This window comes from Chionomys nivalis, chromosome 9 (genome assembly GCF_950005125.1).
Source record: "Chionomys nivalis chromosome 9, mChiNiv1.1, whole genome shotgun sequence".
Taxonomy (NCBI): Eukaryota; Metazoa; Chordata; class Mammalia; order Rodentia; family Cricetidae; genus Chionomys; species Chionomys nivalis.
The window spans coordinates 68,470,455-68,493,676 of record NC_080094.1 but is presented as its reverse complement, the minus strand read 5'-3'; the positions used below and the strand labels follow the sequence as shown (position 1 = coordinate 68,493,676).

Below are 23,222 nucleotides of genomic sequence, written 5' to 3'. Positions count from 1 at the left end.
TGTTTTGGTCAAGGTAATACATCACAGCGATAGTAACACTGGGACCAGCCATACCACTTCTAGGCATACAGCACAGATAGTTGCACATCCATGTTTACTGTTGTACTCTTTACAATAGGCAAGATATGGAGCCAGCCTAGCTGCCTAGCAATAGATGAATAAATAAAAAAATGTGGTTCAAAAGCAAAGAGGAAGTTTATTCGACTGTAAAGAAAGAAATCACAACTTTCAGTCTATTTTAAATCTAGCAGAGATGATTAGACACATTATGAATGAAATATCACACTATAAAGGTCCCAAATTTCATCGATATATCAGAATTTGAAAGATGGATGTGAAAAATAAGGATACTTTCTGCAGTTGTAAGCTTAAAAGAACAGAACTTAAATTTTTGAGAAGCCTGGCCACTGAAATACTTCAACCTGTCTGAAGAAACTATCCTCTCTTCTTTGAGCGTGTTCACCATAAAGTCTTTGTATAACACAAATCTTCACAGCCATTGTATTCAATCTATGACCCTAGGTGGTGTGCTTTTCCCTCCTTTCATGGTGTCACTTTTGGTTTCAGGTAAGTGGGACAATGAGTATTATATTTTACTTTAAATGGTTCTAGTTTTCAGAATATCATTACTAAGTGTTCTGAAAGTGAGAATTGAATAAATATTTCTTCTGAAAAAAAGAATCATATTAAATATTCCTAATTTGGCCAATGCATGGCTTCTTTCCAAGCATGATAAAGGGTTATGTAAATGTTCCAATAACTTAGCTAGTTTTTGTGTCCACATAACAGCATCTAAGTTGTCACAACCATTCTTCTTAATGGGTTCAAAATAAATTATTAATAGTCTAGGAATGTAGCTCACTTGGTGGGGTGCTTGTTTAGCAGGTATGAAGCCCTGGGTTCTACCTCCAGTATAATAAAACTAGGTGTGGAGGTATATACCTGTAATCCCAGTGCTCTGAGGTGGAGCAGGAAGATAAAAGGTAAAAATCATTCTTAGGGACATAACAAGCTGGAGGAAAGCCTGAGATATGAGTTCTTGCCTCAAAATTAAAATAAAAAATTTCGATGCAAATTTAGGGCTGGAATAAATGCTTTAGGTTTTAGAAAGCAATCCCTCAGATTGTTCATATTCATTTTAGGCCTCTAGAATACCATGATCTTCCTGTCTTAAAAGTCTAAGTGACTTGCAGAAGATCTCCCAGCTGGCTAAGAAATAAGAGAAATAAAAATCTACACTCAGATTTTAAATAAATTTCACCCTCAGGATGATAAACATCACAGGCAATTAACTCTGCTGCTGTCAAAATTCTGTGTGCAGGTGAAAACGTCTGAGCCAGACCCACGTTCCGGCCACAGCAGCAGTTTCCCAGCAGTGCAGGCTCCATTTCTTTCACAGCTCTGCTTTCATCTTCCCCTCCCTTACTGGAAAGCCAGTCCATGCCATCGTCAAAAGCTGGCTACGAATGTAGGTCACTGGCAGCAGCACTGCACTCCTACACGTCATTCTCTTAGTCTTCAGTGTGCTATAGAAGCTCCAAGTGTGGCTGCCAGGGGAGGGCCTGGAATTCTAACTAAGCTCTCCCCGTAGCCAGGGGCTGCGGTACAGTCACCCTGGGGGTCAAATGACACAGTTATAGCTCAACAGGCACATCAGAGTATTAAGCACTAAAAAGCATAGATGGTCGATGATTTCAGAAAAAATAAAATGTTGACCTAGACGTGGAGGAAACATTGTGATTTTAAGCTCTGCCTGCAAAGCAATATCTACTATCTGTAAAACTGATATGGACAAAATATATAGGTATAATAGTTTTAAGCAAATATAATAAATAGTATAATTTAGAAGATTAAAAATGCATGGGAAAATAGTATTAATAAGGTATCGGACACTGACTTTAAAAGTGAAATGACGCAAAGGCCCCATATAAATTTTAAGTATTTGTAATATAATATTTTGCTTTCATTCTATTCTGAATCACTGTAACAAAAATTGCAGATAAGTAAGATAAACATGTTGAAGGGTATACTTGGCTCTTTTTTTCCCTTAAACTTCTTTTGGTCTTTTTCTGGCAGAATAATGACGCTTGGATCTGAGGTATTTTGTATTCTTTCCACTAGGTGCTGCAGTGTAATGGAACAGAGCACAGACCCTCTATAGTGTCTGTCGCATGCTCCAACTGTCTTCGGAGGCATGAAATAGATGGTGAGCAGCAGCTTTTAAAATCTAAACACCAAGATACCAGAAGGAAAAAAACTGCAATAATTCAAACGTGATATTGTTTGGCAAAAATATTACTCTAATTCTGAAATAACTAATGTCTTTCAATTCAATTTAAACCAAAGAAATCAAATAAAGTAGATTTATGATAAAATGAGTCAGACTTAAATAAATGAGCTCAGAGTTCAAATAGCAATTCTAATATATATGATATTTTAAATTTATTAAGATAGTGAAGTTTACTTAAAGAATTATAAAGATTTTAATATTGTACTCTTTCATCATTAAATATTCTGCTGCTATGTTAATTTATCCAATGTGGCTTATTTTTAAAAAATTATTACTTATTCTGTGATAAGTCATAGTAAAGCTATTCCTTTTAAATTTTGAAAGAATAAATTGAATATGAAAAACTTGACCTTAATTTGAAATCTTAACCATGAATTTAATGCTGATATGATGTTAAATATAAGTGATGCTAAAGCCTTTACAAAACATCAAATTAGGATGCTCCCGACAGTAGTCATATATTTGTCCTGCTAGTAGCTGCCTATCTGTCCTGATAACGTATTTAAAAACATAAAACTTGCCTGAAGAAGTATCCTCGCTGATGTTGAGGATAGGGAATATTGCACATAAAAAACAAGTCAGAAATTTAATGCAACAAATTAAAGGTTTCATTCCTTCTCCAGATATTAGATACTTTATTCTACAAGAAAATTACTTATCTGGCATGCCAGCACTAGCAAATATGCAATGTTTTACCCTTAATGCAAAATGTAACAGCATTTACTTCTGAAAATTTTCTTGAATTCCTCAGATATATCAAGAAATGACATCAAATTTATAAAAGGAATGTAATATAAATATTAGCATCTTCAACTTTCAAAGTGGTTTGTTTTCACACGTTATTTTTATTGCACGAAGAAACCTATTGCCAAATATTTAAATCTCTATATAAAAATGGAATTTTTAGTCTTTTATAAAATATTCCATAGAAAGTAAACTTTCTTTGGCAGTACTCATCTATTGCACTTGAGATTATCAAGAAAATTCTTTTAGATAAAAAGTTAAGCATAATATTTACAGAGTGTATTTTTTAAAGATTTAACAACCCCACATATACTGTTCTATAGGACTTTCTGAGGGGTATAATTTCTCAAAGCTGCGTTTGATGCCAGTTTCCTGAGGGAGCTCTGACTACACAGGCATGAATATGTTCTCAAAGAATGATGGGTAAATTGCTGGGGAGTTACATAATATATCTTAGGCAGTTTACGAGGCTTTTTATCTCTTTTAAGATAATTATGGTCTATAACATTCTCTTTCCCCTCTTATTCGACCAGAAATACTAGCCTTGGTTATATTTTTGAAAAATTAAAACTGAGCAATCACCACATTATTTTTCTTGTTCCATATTTCTAAACATTGCTAATACCTTGATTTTTATCATTCATTACTGAACCTTTGATAAAAATGAAATTTTAAGTATAATGATAATTGTATTGGGCATACTGAAATTCTAAGAAAATATTACTTAGAAAAAACTACCTATTTGTATCAGTATTTAACATATCAATTTATAGTACAAAATATTTTGTTTACTTTTCTCAGAGAGATGCTAAAATATTTCTGTATTTGCATTATTAAGTATATGAATAATTTAAATGTCTGGCACTCACACTTTTATAATCCATTATATTTTAAACATGTAAAAATACTAAATGGATCATATTAAATATTCATATATTAAAACAACACTTGCATTTTTCATAGGAAAGGAGAATGCTATTTGTTTAAAATCAAATTTCCAAAGCAAACATAAATATAAAATTAGACGACTGAAAATTTAGGAAATATAATTATGTGCAGGAGTTTATATTAAAATAAGTATTATAGAGTTGCATAAAATATAAGCACACAAATTAAGTTTTAAATGGCTCACTAAATAATAGTATTTACGTAGCACAAAGTTAAACATGCATATGACTTAAAACAATTTTTGAATAGTAATATAAATACATGATTATAGTTAAAAGCAAATAATGCTATTTCAATAAGTGGAAATAAGTTTTAATTTATTTCTTCTCATTGTGTGTGTGTGTGTAGAATGCATGCCATAGAATGTATATGACAGTCAGAGGAGGACTTTGTGGAGTAGGTTTTCTCCTTCTGTCTTTATATCGATACCAGGTTTAGACTCAGGTCACAATGCTTAAGCAAGCACTTATCCGTACTGAGCCATCTGACCCTTTAAAAAATAAATTTACTATTAAAAGAGGTAGGTAAATGGACACGAGTCATAAAAGGTACTTCAGACTAATTTTCTTCTAGGTTTATCTACAGCATAGTCTTTCTCTTCTATGGTAGGTAAATGTATAAAAATATAACTGAAACTGAAGTGTCCAACCCTTAGCAAAGTTCCATGGCTTTAGAATGGCCATTCGAACTGCACAGAAATCAAACTGAACGTACAGGGTTTAAGACCGGGAAGTGTTTGAGTGGCTACCACAATGTTTTTATTTGAGTTCATTACAAAAAGTCATTTGTGTTCTTTTTTTCTTTTAAGTGATGGTTTCTCCTCTAAGTCCCATACATTCAATTTTATGGTCTATTAAATATATTCTTGATAAATATTCAATTATGGAAAACAGAATTGATGTTTAAATAAAACTTTTTATATAAAATAAAAACTACTTAGGAAGAAAATAATTTCAAAATGAAGTACCAAATCTTCCTGATACAAAAGTATAACTATTGCTTAAAAGCATTAGACTTTGTGGCAACATTATAACATGTTAGATAAAAGCTCTGCTTGGAAAAGAATGTATCATTAGAACACTCCTAGCTTCAAAACACCCACTGTGGCAGAGCGTAACACAGCGATTACCTGGCGCTAGATAGTGAGAGAAATAGGAAGATTCTGCTTAAAACATACAAAACTTTGGCTGTGAGTAAATTCTGGGAACATAGAAATTACAGCTAAAAATTGGTCTAAAGTGTTCTCACTACACTAACAATGGCAGTTGTGGCAGGTCATAGATGTGGGAATCATTTCACTGTGAATACACACACAAACACACACATACACCCCTCACGTTATAAACAGTGAATATATACAATTTTCTCTTCCCAATTACAATTCAGTAAATCTTGGGGTAAGAGACAAAAATCAAGAAAAATGGCAACTTTAAAACAAAGGAAGAGGACTGGAGAGGTGGCTCAGTGTTTAAGGGCACTTGCATCTTTGGAAGAGGACTTATGTTTGGTTCCCAACACGTACATGGAGGTTCACAGCCTTCTGTAACTCCAGTTCTAGGGATATGACACCCTCTTCTGAGATCTGTGGACACCAGGTCCTCACATGGTGCAGACATACATGTAGGCAAACACTCATGCACAAAATAAAAATATATATGTTAAAAATGGAAATAAAAAGGAAGAACTATTTAAGCTTGTCAAAAGCAAAGAATTCTTTAAGATAGTAAAATTATAGTTTCAAATGTATGTGTGTATAAATATTTTAAGAGATTATTGCAAGAGCCTGGCTCAAAGTAGTGTGGAATCAGACAAATCCCAAAGCCCTGCAGAGTGAGTTCTCAAGGTCTGAAGAGTTAAGTAAGCAAGCCCAAGGTCAACACAACAGGGGGTAATGCCAATCTGAATGCTGACAGGTTGGCATCCTGGGACAATTGATGCTTCAGTTAAGTCAGAAAGCAGGAAACAGACAATGCCTGAGTTCAAGTTAAGTCACATCAATAACTCTTATGCTCAAGATAATCAACCATTTTATTCTGTTCAGGTATTCAACAGACTGGATAAAGTTCCACCATACTAGACAAAAAAAAATCATATTTACCCAGCATAAAAGAATTCAATGAAGCAGAGGAGTGGAGGTGTATGCTTTAATTCTAGCATTCAGGAAGCAGAGGCGGGTGAATCTCTGTGAGTTCAAGGCTAGCCTGGTTTACAGAGTGAGTTCTAGGACAACCAGGGCTACAGAGAGAAAGCCTGTCCCAAAAAAAACAAAACAAAAAAAATCCCAAACCAAACCAAAGAAAGAAACAAAAACTCAATGTAGCTCTCATCCAAAAATATTTTCATGGTCTACCCAGAATAATCTCTGACCAAGTATCTGGGTATTATGCAGCCCAGTAAGGTCTAAAATTGAACATCACAAAGATATAATTTTATTTCCTTATTCATATATATTAAAATGCACTTATTTATCCTACTATAATACGTAGCAAAATTATAACTGTAAATAAAATAGAGGAAAGCTCTGCTTTCATAGGGAATATATTGAATAAACAAATACATTGGAAAATTATAAAGTCTGACCTCTATAAAAGAATCAAGTTTTAAGTTTAGTGTTATAATACCTTTATGCTTGAGTGGAGAAGTTTACTGCTGTCACTGCCTAATGTTAGAAATTAATATTTTATTCTCTCACTTTCTTCTAAATAACGATATAGTTTGGGTCTGGAGTTTGCTCCTATGTTTTTAAGGCTTGGTTACCGTGCTATTATTGTAGTATCAGGCGCTATGAAACTTTTAGGGGATGAGAGCCTCTTGGAAAAAGTTAGCTGCTCAGGTAAGCAGTGAGATGGCCTTCAAAGAGATCCTGGGATTCTGCCTCTGTTCCCTTTCACTCTTTGCTCCCAGAGACCATGAGAGGAGCACAGATCATTTATCTCCCCATGGTGCTCTGTCATGAGGCCAAAGCAATGAGGCCAAGGGATCAAGGACTTCTGTCTCTAAAACCACAAGACAAACTCAAAAACCACAAAAAATAAATAAATAAATAACCCTTCCACTTAAAAAAATGTACTTTATTTACATGCATATATGTGTACCTGTCTGCATGAATTTATGTATATCAATTATATGCAGGTGCCCAAGGAAGCTAGAAGAGGATATCAGACATCCCGGAATGTGAGCCTTCGGATGTGGGGGCTGCTAACCAAATCTGTGACTTCTCCAGGAGCACTAAGTGCTCATAACCACTGAACCATCTCTGCAGCAACTTTCATGTTTTTAAGGTAGATCATCCCAAGAAATGTGTCATAGATATTGAAAACTAATTGATACAAATGTCATGCATCTGAAATTTCCATGACTATGTGCTAAAAGGAAATTCATTCAGATCATGAACTCTATTCAAATAATGGCTTAAACTGGGGATCAGTTCCAGAAAAAAAAAAAATTAAATATTCTACAAGTCAGAATTATTCTCTAAAAAACATTCTTGCCATATGAAAAGATATAACACACAGATCATGTATTTTATCATTATTGCTTATTACTTAGAAAGTCACTGCTGGTATTCTCAAAAGAAAAGGCTATCAAATGACAAGTATTTGTAATTTCTATAACCCTCTGATTTCTGTCTTTGCCCTTTTATTGACACACTTCCAGATACTTGAAGATATTTTTTAGCTAACTTTTTTACAGTTCTCTTATTACAGTGATACAATGAACATTACCAACTACATATAACAATGCTGTATGAATATATAAATTTCTTTATGTAGGTTTAGAATATAATTTTGGCTTTATCTTTGCAGTAAAAATGCCAAGTATTTTAATGACTTGGACCAGCTTACTTTTGCATATGTTAAATAAAATCATAAAGCAGGGTCATGCATGGCAGTGCACACCTTTAATCCCAGCACTCGGGAAATAGTGGCAAGTGGATCTCTTTAAGCTCAATATCAGGTTTGAAGCCTGCAAGTTCCAGGACAGCCAGTGCTATATAATAGAAAGATGCTGTCTCCATAAACCAAAAAGCAAAGAAATAAACAACATAAAGTAGTAAAAACATCAAAATACAAAAATGTCATTTTTATTTATTTGCTTTACCACATTGTACTTATTTCTTATACTTTTATTTAAAAAGTGAAAATCATTATGGTGACATTGTTTTGCAGAATTCTTACAAGTTACTTCATACTGTAGCAGGAAGAAAGCAAGGCTTGCCTCTGGAAAAGCTGCCTGAGCATAGTAGCAGGATAAAAAAAAGATGATTTTTGTCCAATTGAGAAAGCCACTTAGAAGTAAAAGACTAGAGTATGTTTCCCTCCGTTTTCAATGAGCAATAGAAACTGAGTCTTTATTGTTGTTGTTTTGTTATTAAACACGATTAATGTCGGGTCCAGTAATTTGTGTTCAGTTTTAAATAGTTCATTAACATTTTTTTTACTTCTGATTAAAAGAAAATTCTTTAATAACATTAATTTAAAACAGAATTCTGCTTAAAAATGATGCTTTTTATTTAGATAAAATAGAAACAACACCCCCCACATATATCCTGATGGTAATGAGTGCCTACAATCCCTGCACTCAAGAAGATGAGAGAGCAAATTCTAAGCTCAAAGCTAACTTTGGTTACATAGTAGGACCAAAACCAAACCAAAACAACAGAAAAAGAGTCAGGCATGGTGATTCAGGCCTCAATTCCATCCATCATACCAGAGTCTGACACAGGGCTGCTGTTAGTTTGAAGCCAGTCATAATCTAGAGTGAAAATATGACTCAGAAAAACAAAGGTTCCCATTAATGTATTTAAACATAATTTTAAGCACATGTCTTGCTTGTATATAATTTCTTTTCATTAAGCATGCAAAATGTATGTTGAATTACTATATTCTATACCTGTAAAATGTCGGCAGGCTTTTCTCTGGCAGATGCAACCAACACAGTATGCCCATTGACGATTCCTTCTGCCAGGAAATACTTGAAGAGCAAAGGCGAATAAATATTATATTTATCTTCTTCTGCAAAAAATAAAAATAAATATTAGAATTTCAGTGTAATTAGACATATTTTTATACATTTTTCCTCTTTAAAACAAGTGTCTTTACTATATTTCTAGTAAAAAATAAATAAAAAAACCAAACATGATATGAGGGAATAGATTATGTTTTCTTAATGCACAGAGAAACTAAGAGAATCAAAACACAGATTTTGTAATACAGTTTCTTCTTCCAAAGATCATTCTCCAACTACTATACCACTCTGAAAACCAAAAGAAAATTTAGAAGGTTATATATGTTTATAAGAGTTCAAATTTAAATTATTAAAAATTATTTTTTATTGTTTTAGATTATAATACAATTATATTATTCCCCTCCCCCATATACCTCTCCTTGCTCTCTTTCAATCAGATTTTAAAATTTAAAATATTTATTTTGTGTGAGTAAGTATACATGGTACAGGCTACAGTTGGAGGTCAGAGGACAACTTGTAGAAGTTGGTTCTCTCCTTTCATCATGGTGGCCTCAGGAACTAGATTCAGGTTGTCAAGACTGGGGCAAACATGCCATGCAGTGTGTGTAGGTCAGAAGACACCTTTGTGGGTCAGTTCTTTCCATCCACTTTTGCATGGGTTCTGGAACTGTACTCAGGTTGCCAGGATTTCACATTTACTGCCTTTACTTGCTAAGTCATTCCTTAGTTCTATGATTAGAACATCAATGAAACTTTCCTCGATAGTTTTATTTTCTCAGGCATTGCACTTCCCTGATTTTTAAAAATTATATTTTATTCAGCTATTTTGTGTTTTAGTACGTTTATGTATGTGTACCATGGCATGCATGTGGAGGTCAGAAGACAATTTGAGAAGCCCTGTCTCTCTTCCCATCATGGGGTCTTGGGGATTGAACTCAGGGCTTCCAGGTAGGTACCTTTACCTTCAGAAAAATTGCTGGCCTAGTCACCATACTTCTTAAAAAGCCAAAGTTACCAAACACATCCTGTAGACTCACATATTTCTTTCACGTCAGAATAATTAAGTACTTAATGTATATATCCTGATGATTAAAATTTATTTTAATCAATAAACACTAAGCCCACATTCTTGTTCTGAACTCAGAATTTAACAATAATTTAAAGGACTAATTTGATAGTTTATAAATTAGTATAAATCCAAGTAATGGATCCTTTCATTTTTATTACTCCCTTATCCTGAGTTCTTTCTGAATTTTTCAACAATTAAATAAAGGTTTGAGGGTTTTATTATTTTTTGAAGCCAAAATGTGTAATACTTTCATGATTTCACTACAAAAAGAATGTAACTTCAGCCAATCTCTATTCTTGCAACAAATGGCCACACTTACAATTCAGTTTTTCTTACTTTAACTCCTAAGAGTACCAAGTGACAAAAAATATAAATAAGGACAAGAAATATAAATAACTTTCTAGTGTACATCAATAATAGTTATTGTCAATTTATTCAACAAACACTAACTGAATTTCTACATTGGAAAGTTGTTGCTAATATCCTTAAACATTATTACTGAAAACAACAGTGTTTTCATGAAGTTTGAACTTATAACACTGTTACCAAGAAGGCAGCATGCAAAACTGCCTTCAGCTATAAAGGTGAACCCTGGACTAACAAAACAGATACCTGAAGTCACTGCTAAGTGACACAAACTGGCAGCAATTACAGCAGAATTTCATTAAGAAAGACACTGCATATAGAACGTAAAGGATTTCACGGTTTGGGGTCTTTTAACCTAAGAATGCTCTTGACTTTTAGTAGGTCTTGTCAGTATTATATCATATCCTTTTCAGATTGAGGTAGTTGTGCCCAAACCCCTCGATAGTCACTAAACCAAACACATTGGTGTAAGCAAAAGTTTCTTAGAACATACACGTATAAACTTAACAGAAAGCATTGACACAGGGCTGGCGAAATGGCTCAGCAGGTAAGGGTACTTGCTACCAAGCCCAAGGACCTGATTTCAATCCCGGAATTCATGTAGTAGAAGGAAAGAATTAATTCCTGGAGACTGTCCTCAGACTTCTCCACATCCATATCCAAATCCACGCAAAGGAAATAATTCCAAGTTGGAGGAAAGTTCGGACTACTAAGGGAGATCCTCAGTACAGAATAAACTAAACAAAAAAGCTGAATGACAACAAAAATGGATTACAAACTCAAGCAAACAACCAAACAAACTACAGACAGAGAAAATATCTGCAATAAATATATGCCTGACAAAGGGATGGTACTCAGTAAACTCAAGTGTTCTAAAATTCCTTATAATTCAGCAAGAATACAAACTATCTGCATATGGATGGCCAATAAACACATTAAGAGATGTTTAATCACAACATTACGCATCAAAAGATGCCGACTGAAACATTTTGAGGAGCCATTCTTTCCCATGGGAATGGCTATAATTTAAATAGAAATGACTGCAAGGATGTGTAACAAATAAAAAGTTCCTAAATGTGAGTGGCAAAGTAATATATTACTTTGGAAAATAGTTTGGGAGTATCTGATAAAGCTAGGCAAGTACTTATTATAGGGCCCAGCAATTTTATGAGAGATGAAAATGCATGTTCAGAAATAAATCAATAAAAAATGCTTATAGTAGCTGTTTTGGCTAAAATTTGGAAACACTGCAAGTGGTTGTTAACTAGTGAACTGAATGATAGATAATATATTCATAACTGGAATACCATGAAACAACAACTAAAGCTGATCCAAAAGCAACAACACAGATAAATTATAATATAAGATGTGAAAAAGCCAGATCCAAAAAGAGCACATAGAATATGATTACTTTTATATGCTATCCTAGAGCAAAGGAGACTCCTCTAGAAGACAGAGGGAAAAAAGACCTTAGGTGTTTGGGGCCAGGGAACTGTTGGAACAGCAGGGGACTTTTTGGGGTGATAGAAATGTTTTACATATTGATCGCTGTGGTTATGTGAATATATACATTTGGAAGAAGTCATTAAAATAATTGTCTTGAAATATATGTAAGTTCTTGTAAACAATTATAATTGAAGTTGAGTTAATTTCTTAAGGTATAACTAAAATATCACTTCTTCAATTATTCATAAACTTTCTCAGCACAGTATCTTAGAACAAGGTATAGCTGATGCAACTGCATTAGCTTTATATATTAAAGGATATAGCTAGTTCTTTAATACTATCTATCCAAAGTGAAAATCTTTACATTTGTAAGTCACAAAATAAGCTTTACATGGTTAAAGGAACATTTTATGAGACTCTCAGTGTGTAAAGAAAAAGAAGATGCTTGTGGTGTCTGAGCTGCTTACAGGCGACAGGTGAAGAAGCTGGCAGTGCCAAGTATGGGTGTCTTGATTAATTCAGCTACACCAATGGCAAGATGCTCAATATTTACTTTAAAAATTTGCCCCATTCAACTTTACAACAAAGTAAAAAATCACATTAAAAAAAACTCCAAATAATTATTCTTATATCAGATTACAAAAGTAAATACTTAAACTGAGATTATTATAAGTCAATGATTTAAGAAACAAACTTGATAAAAATGCTCATTTTCAAGGTTACTATTTTAATGCGGAAAAGCTAACCTTCAAAAGCTCCATTCACCACTCATTACTCTCACACAATCATTGGTAAATGTTCATGTTCCTTCTTCAGTACCTTTTCTGTGTATGTTTCCTTACACAATTACTGAAATTCATATTCCACCTTTCATCACTCTACTTCACAATCTTTACCATTCTGTAATTTAAGGTTATACCACATCCCAGCAAATTTACATGTCATATTTATTTATCCATCTCACTGTCATGGACTTTTCCTGCTGCTCTCAGACTTTTGTTGCTGTTAATTACAGAAGCATAAGGGTGCCCCAAACATGTCCAAGATTGAATAAACAACTCATTCTATTCTTCCACTAAATGTGGCCCTCTTGGTTTTCAGAAAGTCAGGAATTATCTTTGTTATTCTTTCTCTCTCTTTCTTACCAATACACCAGACTCCTCACCCTGAAAATTTTAAATAAATTTCAAATATTTCTGGAAGTTAACTACTTTTCTTCATGCTGGTGTTCACCCCTACTCAACAATTCTTGCCTGGATAACCACAACTGCTTTTTAATTTTTCCAGCGACTCAAATCTTCTTTAATACAAATTCTTAACATCAGTGTTGTGAGATAATCTTTTTGAATACATTATGAAGATGTGTCTTTGTAAAGGTACCTTCTGATTGGTTTAATAAACAGTTGAATGGCCAATAGCTAGGAAGGAGAGAGTAGGTGAGACTTCCAGGAAAAGAGAAGAACTCAGGATGAATCTAGTCATGAGAGGAAGACGCCAGCAAGATGGGAAACAAGGTGGATATACAGAATGAGAGACAGATAAAAGTCATGTGGCAGAATATAGATTAATGGAAACAGGTTAATTTAGGCTAGAAGAGATAGTTGGGAAGAAGCCTAAGTTAAGGCCAAGCTTTCATAATAAGTGTTCATGTTGGTATTTGTGAGCTGGTGGTTCAATGAAAAGTTCAACTACACATCAGTTCCAAAACCATCACCATATAGGATGCCTGAGACCAGATAATATCCTAGACTGTAGGAGGTGCAGGTATGCATGCATATGAAAATGCACACACATGTGCATATGTACATCCCTATCATAAAACGTAATCAGGCATACTAAAAGTATATAATAAGTAACAATAGAACAGAACAATTATAACCTATACTATTATAAAAGTCATGTGACAGGGCTCTGCCTGTCCTAGAATTACTGCTTCACCTCTTCTCTTAAAGGAAGCACTTCACAACTCCATTTTAGCATATTCGTTCTTTGGGGGCCATTATTAAGTAAAATTAAGGTTATCTGAATATAACTACTGTGATACTATGACTGACAGTCACAGTGATAACTGAGATGGCAATTAAGTGACTAATGTGTGAGTAGCATATTCAGTGTGGCTATGCTGGATAAAGGACTGAGTCATGTCCTAGGCACAGTGTAGTGGGGCAAGAGGAGAATTCATTATGCTACTCAAAACAGTATGTGATTTAAAATGTACAAATTGGTTATTTCTGGACTTTCACATTTAACATTTTTGGGCCAGATTTGACTGTTTTGTGGAAGAAGAGAGTAGATAAGGAGTTCTACGACGACACAAACCTGACTATTTTATTACTCTACTTAAATCTTTCCAGCGGTTTCTCTTTTTGTTCCTGGTAGAAAGAAATAGACCCTTTAACCTGGACTACAGATGAGGCCAAGACAACCTTCAGTGGACCAAAAGCACATAATGCGCTCCTAGCCAACCACAACATACCAGCAGTGACCACCAGTTTCAAAAGGACCAACCAGAAACGTTCCTGAGACAGCTTAATTTCCCTAACCCCACGTCCTACCCCCAACCTTTTTAGAATAAAGAGCTTCTGCATTAGAATCTTTCAGAGTCTGTCTTCTTGCCTCTGCATCTTCTCACCCCCTCTCGGGGGGGGCAGGGGGGTTGCACAACAGGCAGCAGTAACAAGCCCAAAAAAACTACATACAGGCTCTACACGTACCAAAGAGCAGAGAGAGCTTAATACATATATAAATGAGAGTGTGCATGCTGAGTGGTGTAGTGAAATGTGCCACCTTTTGCCTTTAAAAAGTATGTGACTGCTATTTAACAACTTTTCAGTAAAGAAACAAACTATTTCATCAGAAAAACAAAAATAGCTGAAAGCTGGGGCTGCAGGTTAAAACACACAGTAAAACAGAGCCTTTTACGTCTGGCTTGCACACTTCCCTCGGCTTCTGACACTGCTGCAGGCCCACAAGACAGTTGCTGGGCACAGGGCCCTGCTGCTTCATCCAAGACTGTTGCCCAGTTTACATAAATCCATCCGATCCACAACAATCCCCATAAAATGCTCTTCAAGGTGCCCTTGAACACCCTAGTCTGTATTAGCTTCTAAGACACATAACTGCAGTATCTCCAGAGAGCCAACAGGCATCTTTGACAGTGAGGGCAACCTATAGCATCCAAGTGCCAGGAGCGTGGTATGTCTGTACTAAATATCTATGTAATCAATGAAGGCAGAAACAACAACAACAAAATCTGTCTTGCCTTGTAAATCAGCCACACATACTGCAATTTATCTAAAAACAATTTTTGGGGGGCTGGAGAGATGGCTCAGTGGTTAAGAGCATTGCCTGCTCTTCCAAAGGTCCTGAATTCAATTCCCGGCAACCACATGGTGGCTGACAACCATCTGGAATGAGGTCTGGTGCCCTCTTCTGGCCTTCAGACATACACAGACAGAATATTGTATACATAATAAATAAATAAATAAATAAATATTAAAAAAAACAATTTTTTGCCCCACCCCAAACCAGTCTTAAACGTGTACACATGCATATAAAAAACATGTATCCTATATATTCCTTATATTTTCTTCAGTCCTATCAGTCAGGAAATATGCAGAACATCACCTACTTAGGGATGAGTGAAAACACTAAATTCATCATGCTGAAAATGATCAATTTTGTGAAGTAAACTTTGAAGTTCTTCAATAGCATTTGATTAATCTACTTAGTGAATTCCCAGAACACTAGGCAAGTAAACGGAAACAGGTAAAACTGCCAAAAATACAAATGCCATTTGGCCTGAACAAATCATTTAATTCTTCAGTTCAATTGTACAAAAGGACACGAGGCCAATGACTGACAACGTTACTATGGACTTACATAAACTGAAGATCTTCAGAAGGAAGTCCCTGAGATGGAGAAGGAGGCTAAAAGTGTGTGAAGAGAAATGTGGAATTTTAACTTGAAGGAAAAGAGCCCCAAGGAACAAGAGAACTGTCATAAATATCTGGATGGCTAGTAGGCTTTATGTCCATGTGATAGAATAAAGCCTGGTGGGTGAGAAAAACAGGAACCCCCACCCCTCCATCCGACACACACACAATATAAATCTCCAGTGAACTGTCCCATCATTCCAATTAGGAGTTTTCTCAAGGTTATTTATGATTTTCTGCTTGTCTACTTTGCTAGGTATCTAAATATTCCTGTTTGTCTATGACAGTTGTGATGGTTGGTTTTGCCTGTCACCTTGACATCATCTAGTCACCCAGGAAGAGTGTCTCAATCAAGGGTCTGGTTAAACTGAGCTGGCCTGTGGACATGTCTTTGGGGGATTTTTATGGTTATGGTAACTGAGGCAGGAAGACCAGCTCACCATGGGCAGCACCATTCCCTAGTTTGGGGTCCTGGACTATATGAGACAACAAAACCCGAGCTGAGCACGAATGACTTTTTTCTGGTCTGGATATGGATGTGAGATGCCAACTTCTTCAAGTCTTTGCTGCTATGATTCTCTGTAACCTGGAATCAGAGCCAAGACAAACTCTTTACTCTAAGCTGGTTTTCCTGTTTGGTGGATAGGATATCTTATCATATTAAGATACAGTGAGGGCTGCATAGATGGCTCAGCAGTAAAGACACACAATGCTTTTACAAAGGACCCATGCTCAATTCCCAGAATTCACATCTGGCAGATCACACCTGTCTTCAACTCTTGAACTCCAGCTTTAGGGAAACATCCAATACCTCTGGTCTTCATAGGATCTGTACTTACATCTAATACCTCTGGTCTTCACAGGACCTGTACTTACATGCAACCCCACACATACATATATTTAAAAATATTTTCTGTAAAAAATGGAAATGAAAGTAGGACAGAAAGTGGTACAGAGAATGGGGATATTGCTGTACTAACCCTGATCATGTGGTTCTTAAACTTTGGGAATTGTTTTTGAAAGGAAATGTGGAAGACTTTGGAACTTGGGCTAGAAAAACATGAATGCCATGAACAGAGTGCACTAGTCTGTCCTCTGGGAGTCTGGAAGCTAAGAACGCTGAGAAATATGTGAATAGTGACGCCAGGCTCAAAAAGGTTCAGAGAACAATGAGTCTACTAGGAACTAGGGCAGGGACCATTTGTGTGATGTTTTGTTCAGAACTCTGGCTACTTGGGCGAGAGTTGGCTTAGCACCTAAGAGGATTTGCTCTTCTTGCAAAGCACCTGGGTTTGATTTCCAGTACCCACATGTTATCTCACATTTGCCTGTAACTCCAGTTCCAAGGGATTCAACATCCTCTTCTGATTTCTGAGGGTACCAGGCATGCACATGTTTGATACACATACACACATGCACACAAAACACTTGTGCATATAAAAATCAGTCAATCAACCAATCATTCGGAAAAACACAATCTGCCTACATTCTGCCTGTGTCCTGAGAACTTGAATAGTGTTAAGTTAGAAGGTAATGGATTCATTGCTTGGCAGAAGAAATACCAAGACAGAATGGTTTTCAGACAAAGGTTGTAAAAGCAGTTGTAACTGTTAAAGATTTCACAGATGTGAAACCTCTTGTGTTGCAGGAGGATAACAGGAAAGTGCTTCCTTAGGATAAACCCATAGAAACTGGTGTAGGTGTGGTCCACAGGGGTAACATTACATCTCAAGCTAGCAGCACAAATGGCAACACTGTGAGCATCATTCACACAGTACTGGTTTTGAAGGCATAAAAAAAGCAAGGCAGAGGGGTCATGAAAAACAGCTAAGGTCACAAACTGAGTGACAGGGACAGATACCTATCTACCTTTCATATAGTTTTTAAAAGGCTAGTGAGTGAAGCTGTGATGGTAAAATTTCAGTTGCAGTGAGACCGAAGTGTTAGTGATGTCAGGACCATAGGATGTTGTTCAAGGAGAATTATGGATATGGGTGAAGCTGGATTAAACAAAAGGGAGAATCTATGTTCTGAGGTGGCAGGGTTGGGACTATCAAAGCGTTTCTGGGTATCAGTCAATTATATTATGTACCCTAAATGCTGAACATGGAGCTGTAGAATTTGGAGTTTTCCCTGCTTTGCTTTGGTGTGACTATTTAAATGTCTTAGTTCTCTCATTTAAAGACAGGAAATGCTTTCTCTGAGCCACTATAAGGTGGAAGTCTATAACTTGTTCTTTAGTTTATAGAAGCACACAGTTAAGAGACATTGGACTTTTAAAGTGTTAGCTGTTTTTTTTTTTTTATAGATTAAGGACTTCTAAAGTTAGACTATAGCTTATGTTATGAGATAAATCTGAAACTTTTGTTATTCTTCTAACACCCCATTATGACTTATTTTTCTCAATCATTACTTACATCTGACTACTGTAAGTTGTTTTTTCAAGGTTTTCAACTCATTCATTCATTCATTATTTCAAAAGATGATTGGCCTACATTTAACTAAAAAGGTTAAATGATCATGACCCGGTATTTTCAACAGTAAGCACACAGTAAAGCAAGTAAATCTTAAAGAGCTATAGAATTATGTGGGCTGAACACTTAGTATAAGGAGAAGGAGAATGAAAGTAATGGCTACAAAAGTTTTTCTGGTAGAGAAAGAAAAGAGACTGGTGCTGTGGTGCAATTAAAAGCTCTGGGTGACATAATGCAGCAAGGCTATATATACATATATATGTGTGTATGTGTAGCTGTATGTGTATATGTATATGCATATATCTACATATACACAGATATAAATACCTAAATACAGTTCTTTTTTTTTCCTTTTAATTTCTGGTTCAGAGACAAGCCCTTTACCACTAAGCCATATTTCCAGTCCTTAGTATTTTTAAATAGCATGGATCTTGTATTGATAAGTAACAGATAGTCCTAAGCCAGGACTATCATGTTCAAGTTTTCATATTAGCTAATTCTTGAAAGAGTATGGTAAGAGGCTGAAGGGAAACTAATATAACCTTAAGAAGTTATTATAGCAACTGAATCAAAAATTGTCAATTATGGCCAAAATTATGGAAGTAAAAATGAAGAGTACAAAGAGTTAAACATACTTAAAAGGTAAAACCCACCAAGACTTAATGTTTGTGGGATTTATATACTGTGGGAGCTAAGTACTCTTCTCAGATCAGCAGGCAAAGGTACTTGTCACCAAGTCTGACAACCTGAGTCTGATTCCAGGGGTCCAGGCTGCAGGAGAGTACATATAGTTACACATTAAAGACAGAAGGCAGGCATTGTATTTCTGGTTTTTAATGCTAACATGAGCTACAATATGAATTGTCAGCCATCTTGAACCAGAGTGAGGAGATCTTGTATTAGAAAAAGAGACAGAAACAGAGAGAAAATGTTGGTATCAAGTTCACTGGGATGAATTTGAACCTAGAGAGGGGATAGATTAAATTTATATTTCTGAACAGAGATAATTTTCAAGGACTCATGGTGGAAAGTTAGATGAGCTCTCACCTGATGGAACCACTAGTAGTGTTTTCTTCCTCCTGCGTGTGTAGTACTGCACGGAAAATTAAGGGAAAGAGTAGTCATTACAGATGTTAAGGGATGAAATTTTAAACGGTCACTGAGAATGAAGAGTGACTAGAGCTAGTGTTAAAAACTTACCAAGGTTGCACAGTGATGTGGGATTCCCCTCTGTATGCTGTGAATACCACTGGCTAATAAAGACACTGTCTTAAGCCTGTGATAAACGAAACTGAATGATAGAAGAAAGGAGGTGGAGTCATGGAGAAGCCATGGAGCTGCCACCAGAGACAGATATGCTGGAACCTTGCTAGTAGGCCACGAGCCTAGTGGTAAAATACAAAATAATGGGAAAGGGTTAAATTAGGATGTAAGAGTTAGCAATTAAGAAGCTAGAGCTAATGGGCCAAGCAGTGATTTAAATAATATAGTTTCTGTGTGGTTATTTCGGGAGTCAGGGCGGACAGAAAACGAACAAGTGGCCTCCTACTTCAGCAGAGGGTGAGAAGTTCTAACAAATGATAGACGTAACAAAAAATTCCACATATCATAGCAGTGGGATGGGACAGTAGCCAAAGACAAGCGTCACCTCAGAAGGGACTTTTACGATGTCAGAGAAACGTTACTGTTTCCCTTAAAACTTTAAACTTATTAACGTGAAATGTATTTATTTATTTATTTGAAGCTAAAAATAAAACAACTGCTTAGGGTTTAGCACGATGCCTGACACACGAAAAGTACCCAATAAATGTTAAAAACTTCAATGAGAAATTAGTTTATGATAGAATTTTAAAGAATCAGTTTGTTTTTCATAAGAGAGACATAAAAGAGGACAAACTGGAAAGATCTGTAAGGAAAGTAAATAGTAAGAAATTGAGAAAAAAAATTGTGAAGATGAAAATACTATGGAGATGATAAGAGCAACTTCTTACCCATGGCCAGAGGTAACAAGGAAGCAGAAATCCCAGCAGTCATCAGGTTGGTGAAGAGTGTGGTTTTATAGTTTGAGTCCCACAAACGGAAGCCAGAAACTTAGAGTGAACCTGAAGCTGACCAGTGCCGAGTATGCACTCCATGTGGATTGCTTTCGTGTTTGTGTGCTCTGCTGATGTCCTCTTACTGCCAATGCTGCTTTGAAGTGTGTAGTTTTTCCTTCATCTTTCAATTTGTACTTACAGTTTAAGTCTTTCCCATACCTCTTACAAGTGCAACATTTACATACATGTAAATATTTACATGTATGTATACATTTACATAATACACACACACATATACATACATACATACATACATACATACATATATATATATATATATATATATATATATATATATTGGGCAGTTGTGTTCTGTGCAACCAATGTCTAGTTTAAGCTAATAAATAGTTAAATCCAAGACTTCTGTTGTCTAAGAGTGCTGACCATAGTTACTGCAGATCGGATTTCAGTTGATCTGGCTAAGAGCACATTCATACCGGATTGTCTTGCCCCACTTCAGTGCTTCAGCAACACTGTATGGTACTGTGATAAAATAAACTAAGGATATAAAAAGTATCTTAGAAAAAAAAGCCAGAAGGCAAATATTTGAGAATGTGGACTGCAGCATAGTCAGTGCTGCAGCTGCTCAACCCTGCCCCTATAGCACAAACAACCATAGATAACACACAAGTAAGAAACCACAACCGTATCCAGTCAGCTTTATTCAGAGAGGTCTCCCTCTGAAGAGGACAGATAGAGTATTCTAATGTCTCATTAGAGAAAATCCTGCAAAACTCAGTGTTTCACTTTTATAAGAAATATTGACTTAAATTGTGAAAAGTGCGATGGGTCTGCCCTGAGGAGAGTCCCATGACTCCTGTTTCCTGGTATTGACACTTTTGTAATGTTCAGTGAGTGCAACAGAACCCATGACTAGGAAAAGAAACAGAGCAAAGGCGCTAGGTTAGCACTTGTTTCCTAAGCTGTAACATTTACCTTGCTGAGAGACAGTCTTTCTTTCTTGATGGTTTTCAAGAAACTGGAAGCTATTTGTGAAATGCTGTGGTTCAGACAGCTAGCAAGGAAGTGACCATTCCATACGGGATGTGAGTCTGGGAGCTGTTTGTCCACAGTCACACACTCAAATAAAAATCTAGCCCAGACCAACAATTCCCTAGTTAAGCTGTGACTAGACCTCTGACCCACAGAAACATGTGTTGTCGTAAGTTGTGTTCGTCACAGGTGTACAGTAATAGATAATCAAAACAAAATATTCTTACAACAGGCAGTCCTCATCTTACTATGGTTCAACTTAAGACTCTTTTAACTTAAAATAATCACACAGAGAAGTGGTGCGGGAGAATTGTCTGTATTCTGACAACCATGTTTTAAATAAACACTGATGGACCAGGCAGTGTCTAAATGCATACAGTTTCCCTGTTATTATTTCCAGGGATAAGCTAGCCATGCGGGAGCCGGGCGGGATGCAAAGAAGGCCTGCTCGCCTCATTACTACAGAATGGTGCCCAGATGTGGATAACTGAATCCACAGAAAGCTTGGGAAAGAATAGAGTAAAGCATGTTTTCTTCATAGCAGCAATTTCTCGGGTCTGCTCTGCTTGCTAGAGGCAAGCAAGCGCTCTCATTTAAGAGAGGATTCCTGACTCAGCTTTAGCTGTAAAACCTTGTAGCTCTTTTAAGAGGTCCTGCCACAAAACACTTAAACGGTGTTGATGAAAAGCTGAATGCATGCTTTTCAGTTTTCAGCCATAGCAGGAAAAAAAGCTGCGCCATTTTAAAATGCCGGCTTTCTGGGCCGTCCTGCCAGGGCAAACTCTGACTCTTTGAGGCAGGAGGTCAGCTATAGAGAGAGCATTTGAGTGTTGCGGCTTGCTTGCTGGCAAGGACCTTGAAACACCATAGAGTTGTGGCAATAAAAACGGCTACAGCTGGTACCTCTGCCATGAGGCTGGAAAGCTAAGGAATGGGCTGGATCTAGCCATCAAAGCCACGGCTTTAATCCTCTCCATAAAGACTCATGTAGTCAGAAAAAGAAAGATATACAGTAAAGAGAGATTCAAAGGAAAAAAAAACCTCTAAATGGTTTACAGTGTGTTAAAAATATATGCAGTCTTAAAAGAAAAAAAAAGTTAATGTTCTTAAAAAAGAAAGAAAGTAGTTGGGTGTGGTGGTACACACCTTTAATCCCAACACTTGGGAGGCAGAGGTAAGATTGACCTCTGTGACTTCAAAGGACAGAGGTAGATTGACCTCTGTGACTTCAAGGTGTGGCAGGACACACTTTTAATCCCAATGCCTGGGAGGCAGAGACAGGATCTCTGTGAGTTCAAGGACAGCCTGGTCTACAGTCTTATTCCAGGACAAAGATATACAGAGAACCTGTCTCAAAAAATGCCCACATTCCCAAAAAAATAGACTATGGGTATTTTCCTTTGGTTAAAAAAAAAGAGGGGGAAATGGTGTGGGAGAATTGTCTGTATTCTGACAATCATGTTTTAAATAAACACTGATGGACCAGGCAGTGTTTAAGTGAATACAGTTTCCCTGTTATTATATCTGGGGCTAAGCTATCCGTGCGGGAACAGGGCAGGATGAAAAGCAGGCTTGCTCACCTCATTACTACAGAGAAACATCTGTACTTCTCACTAACTGGCCAACAACATATCATTTGCTACTTCCACAACTAAAATTATGTGACTAATATGGGATAGTTTAAAAAGATGCATTTGCCAATGTCACATAACTTGTATTTTTATTAATGACAACTTCTATAAAAACCTGTCTTGATAGATAGCATCTCTGAAAACAGATGATGGACCATGATTTTTTAATATTCCCCTTTGAATACTTTTAAGTTGTTGCAAATTTAACTGAGTAACAGAAGACCAGTAGCAATTTCAATACAAAACATCTCAAAACCTATTT

At 36.1% G+C, this 23,222-nt stretch overlaps 1 protein-coding gene across 1 annotated transcript in view; it reads right to left on the bottom strand.

The window, feature by feature from the left end:
- The window catches only part of Elp4 (elongator acetyltransferase complex subunit 4), a 214,517-nt gene that overhangs the window by 177,933 nt on the left and 13,362 nt on the right, over window positions 1–23,222 (bottom strand). The window contains exon 3 of the mRNA XM_057780320.1: window positions 8,876–8,997. Within this exon, the coding sequence (XP_057636303.1) occupies window positions 8,876–8,997 (122 nt within the window). The remainder of the gene's footprint in view (window positions 1–8,875; window positions 8,998–23,222) is intronic.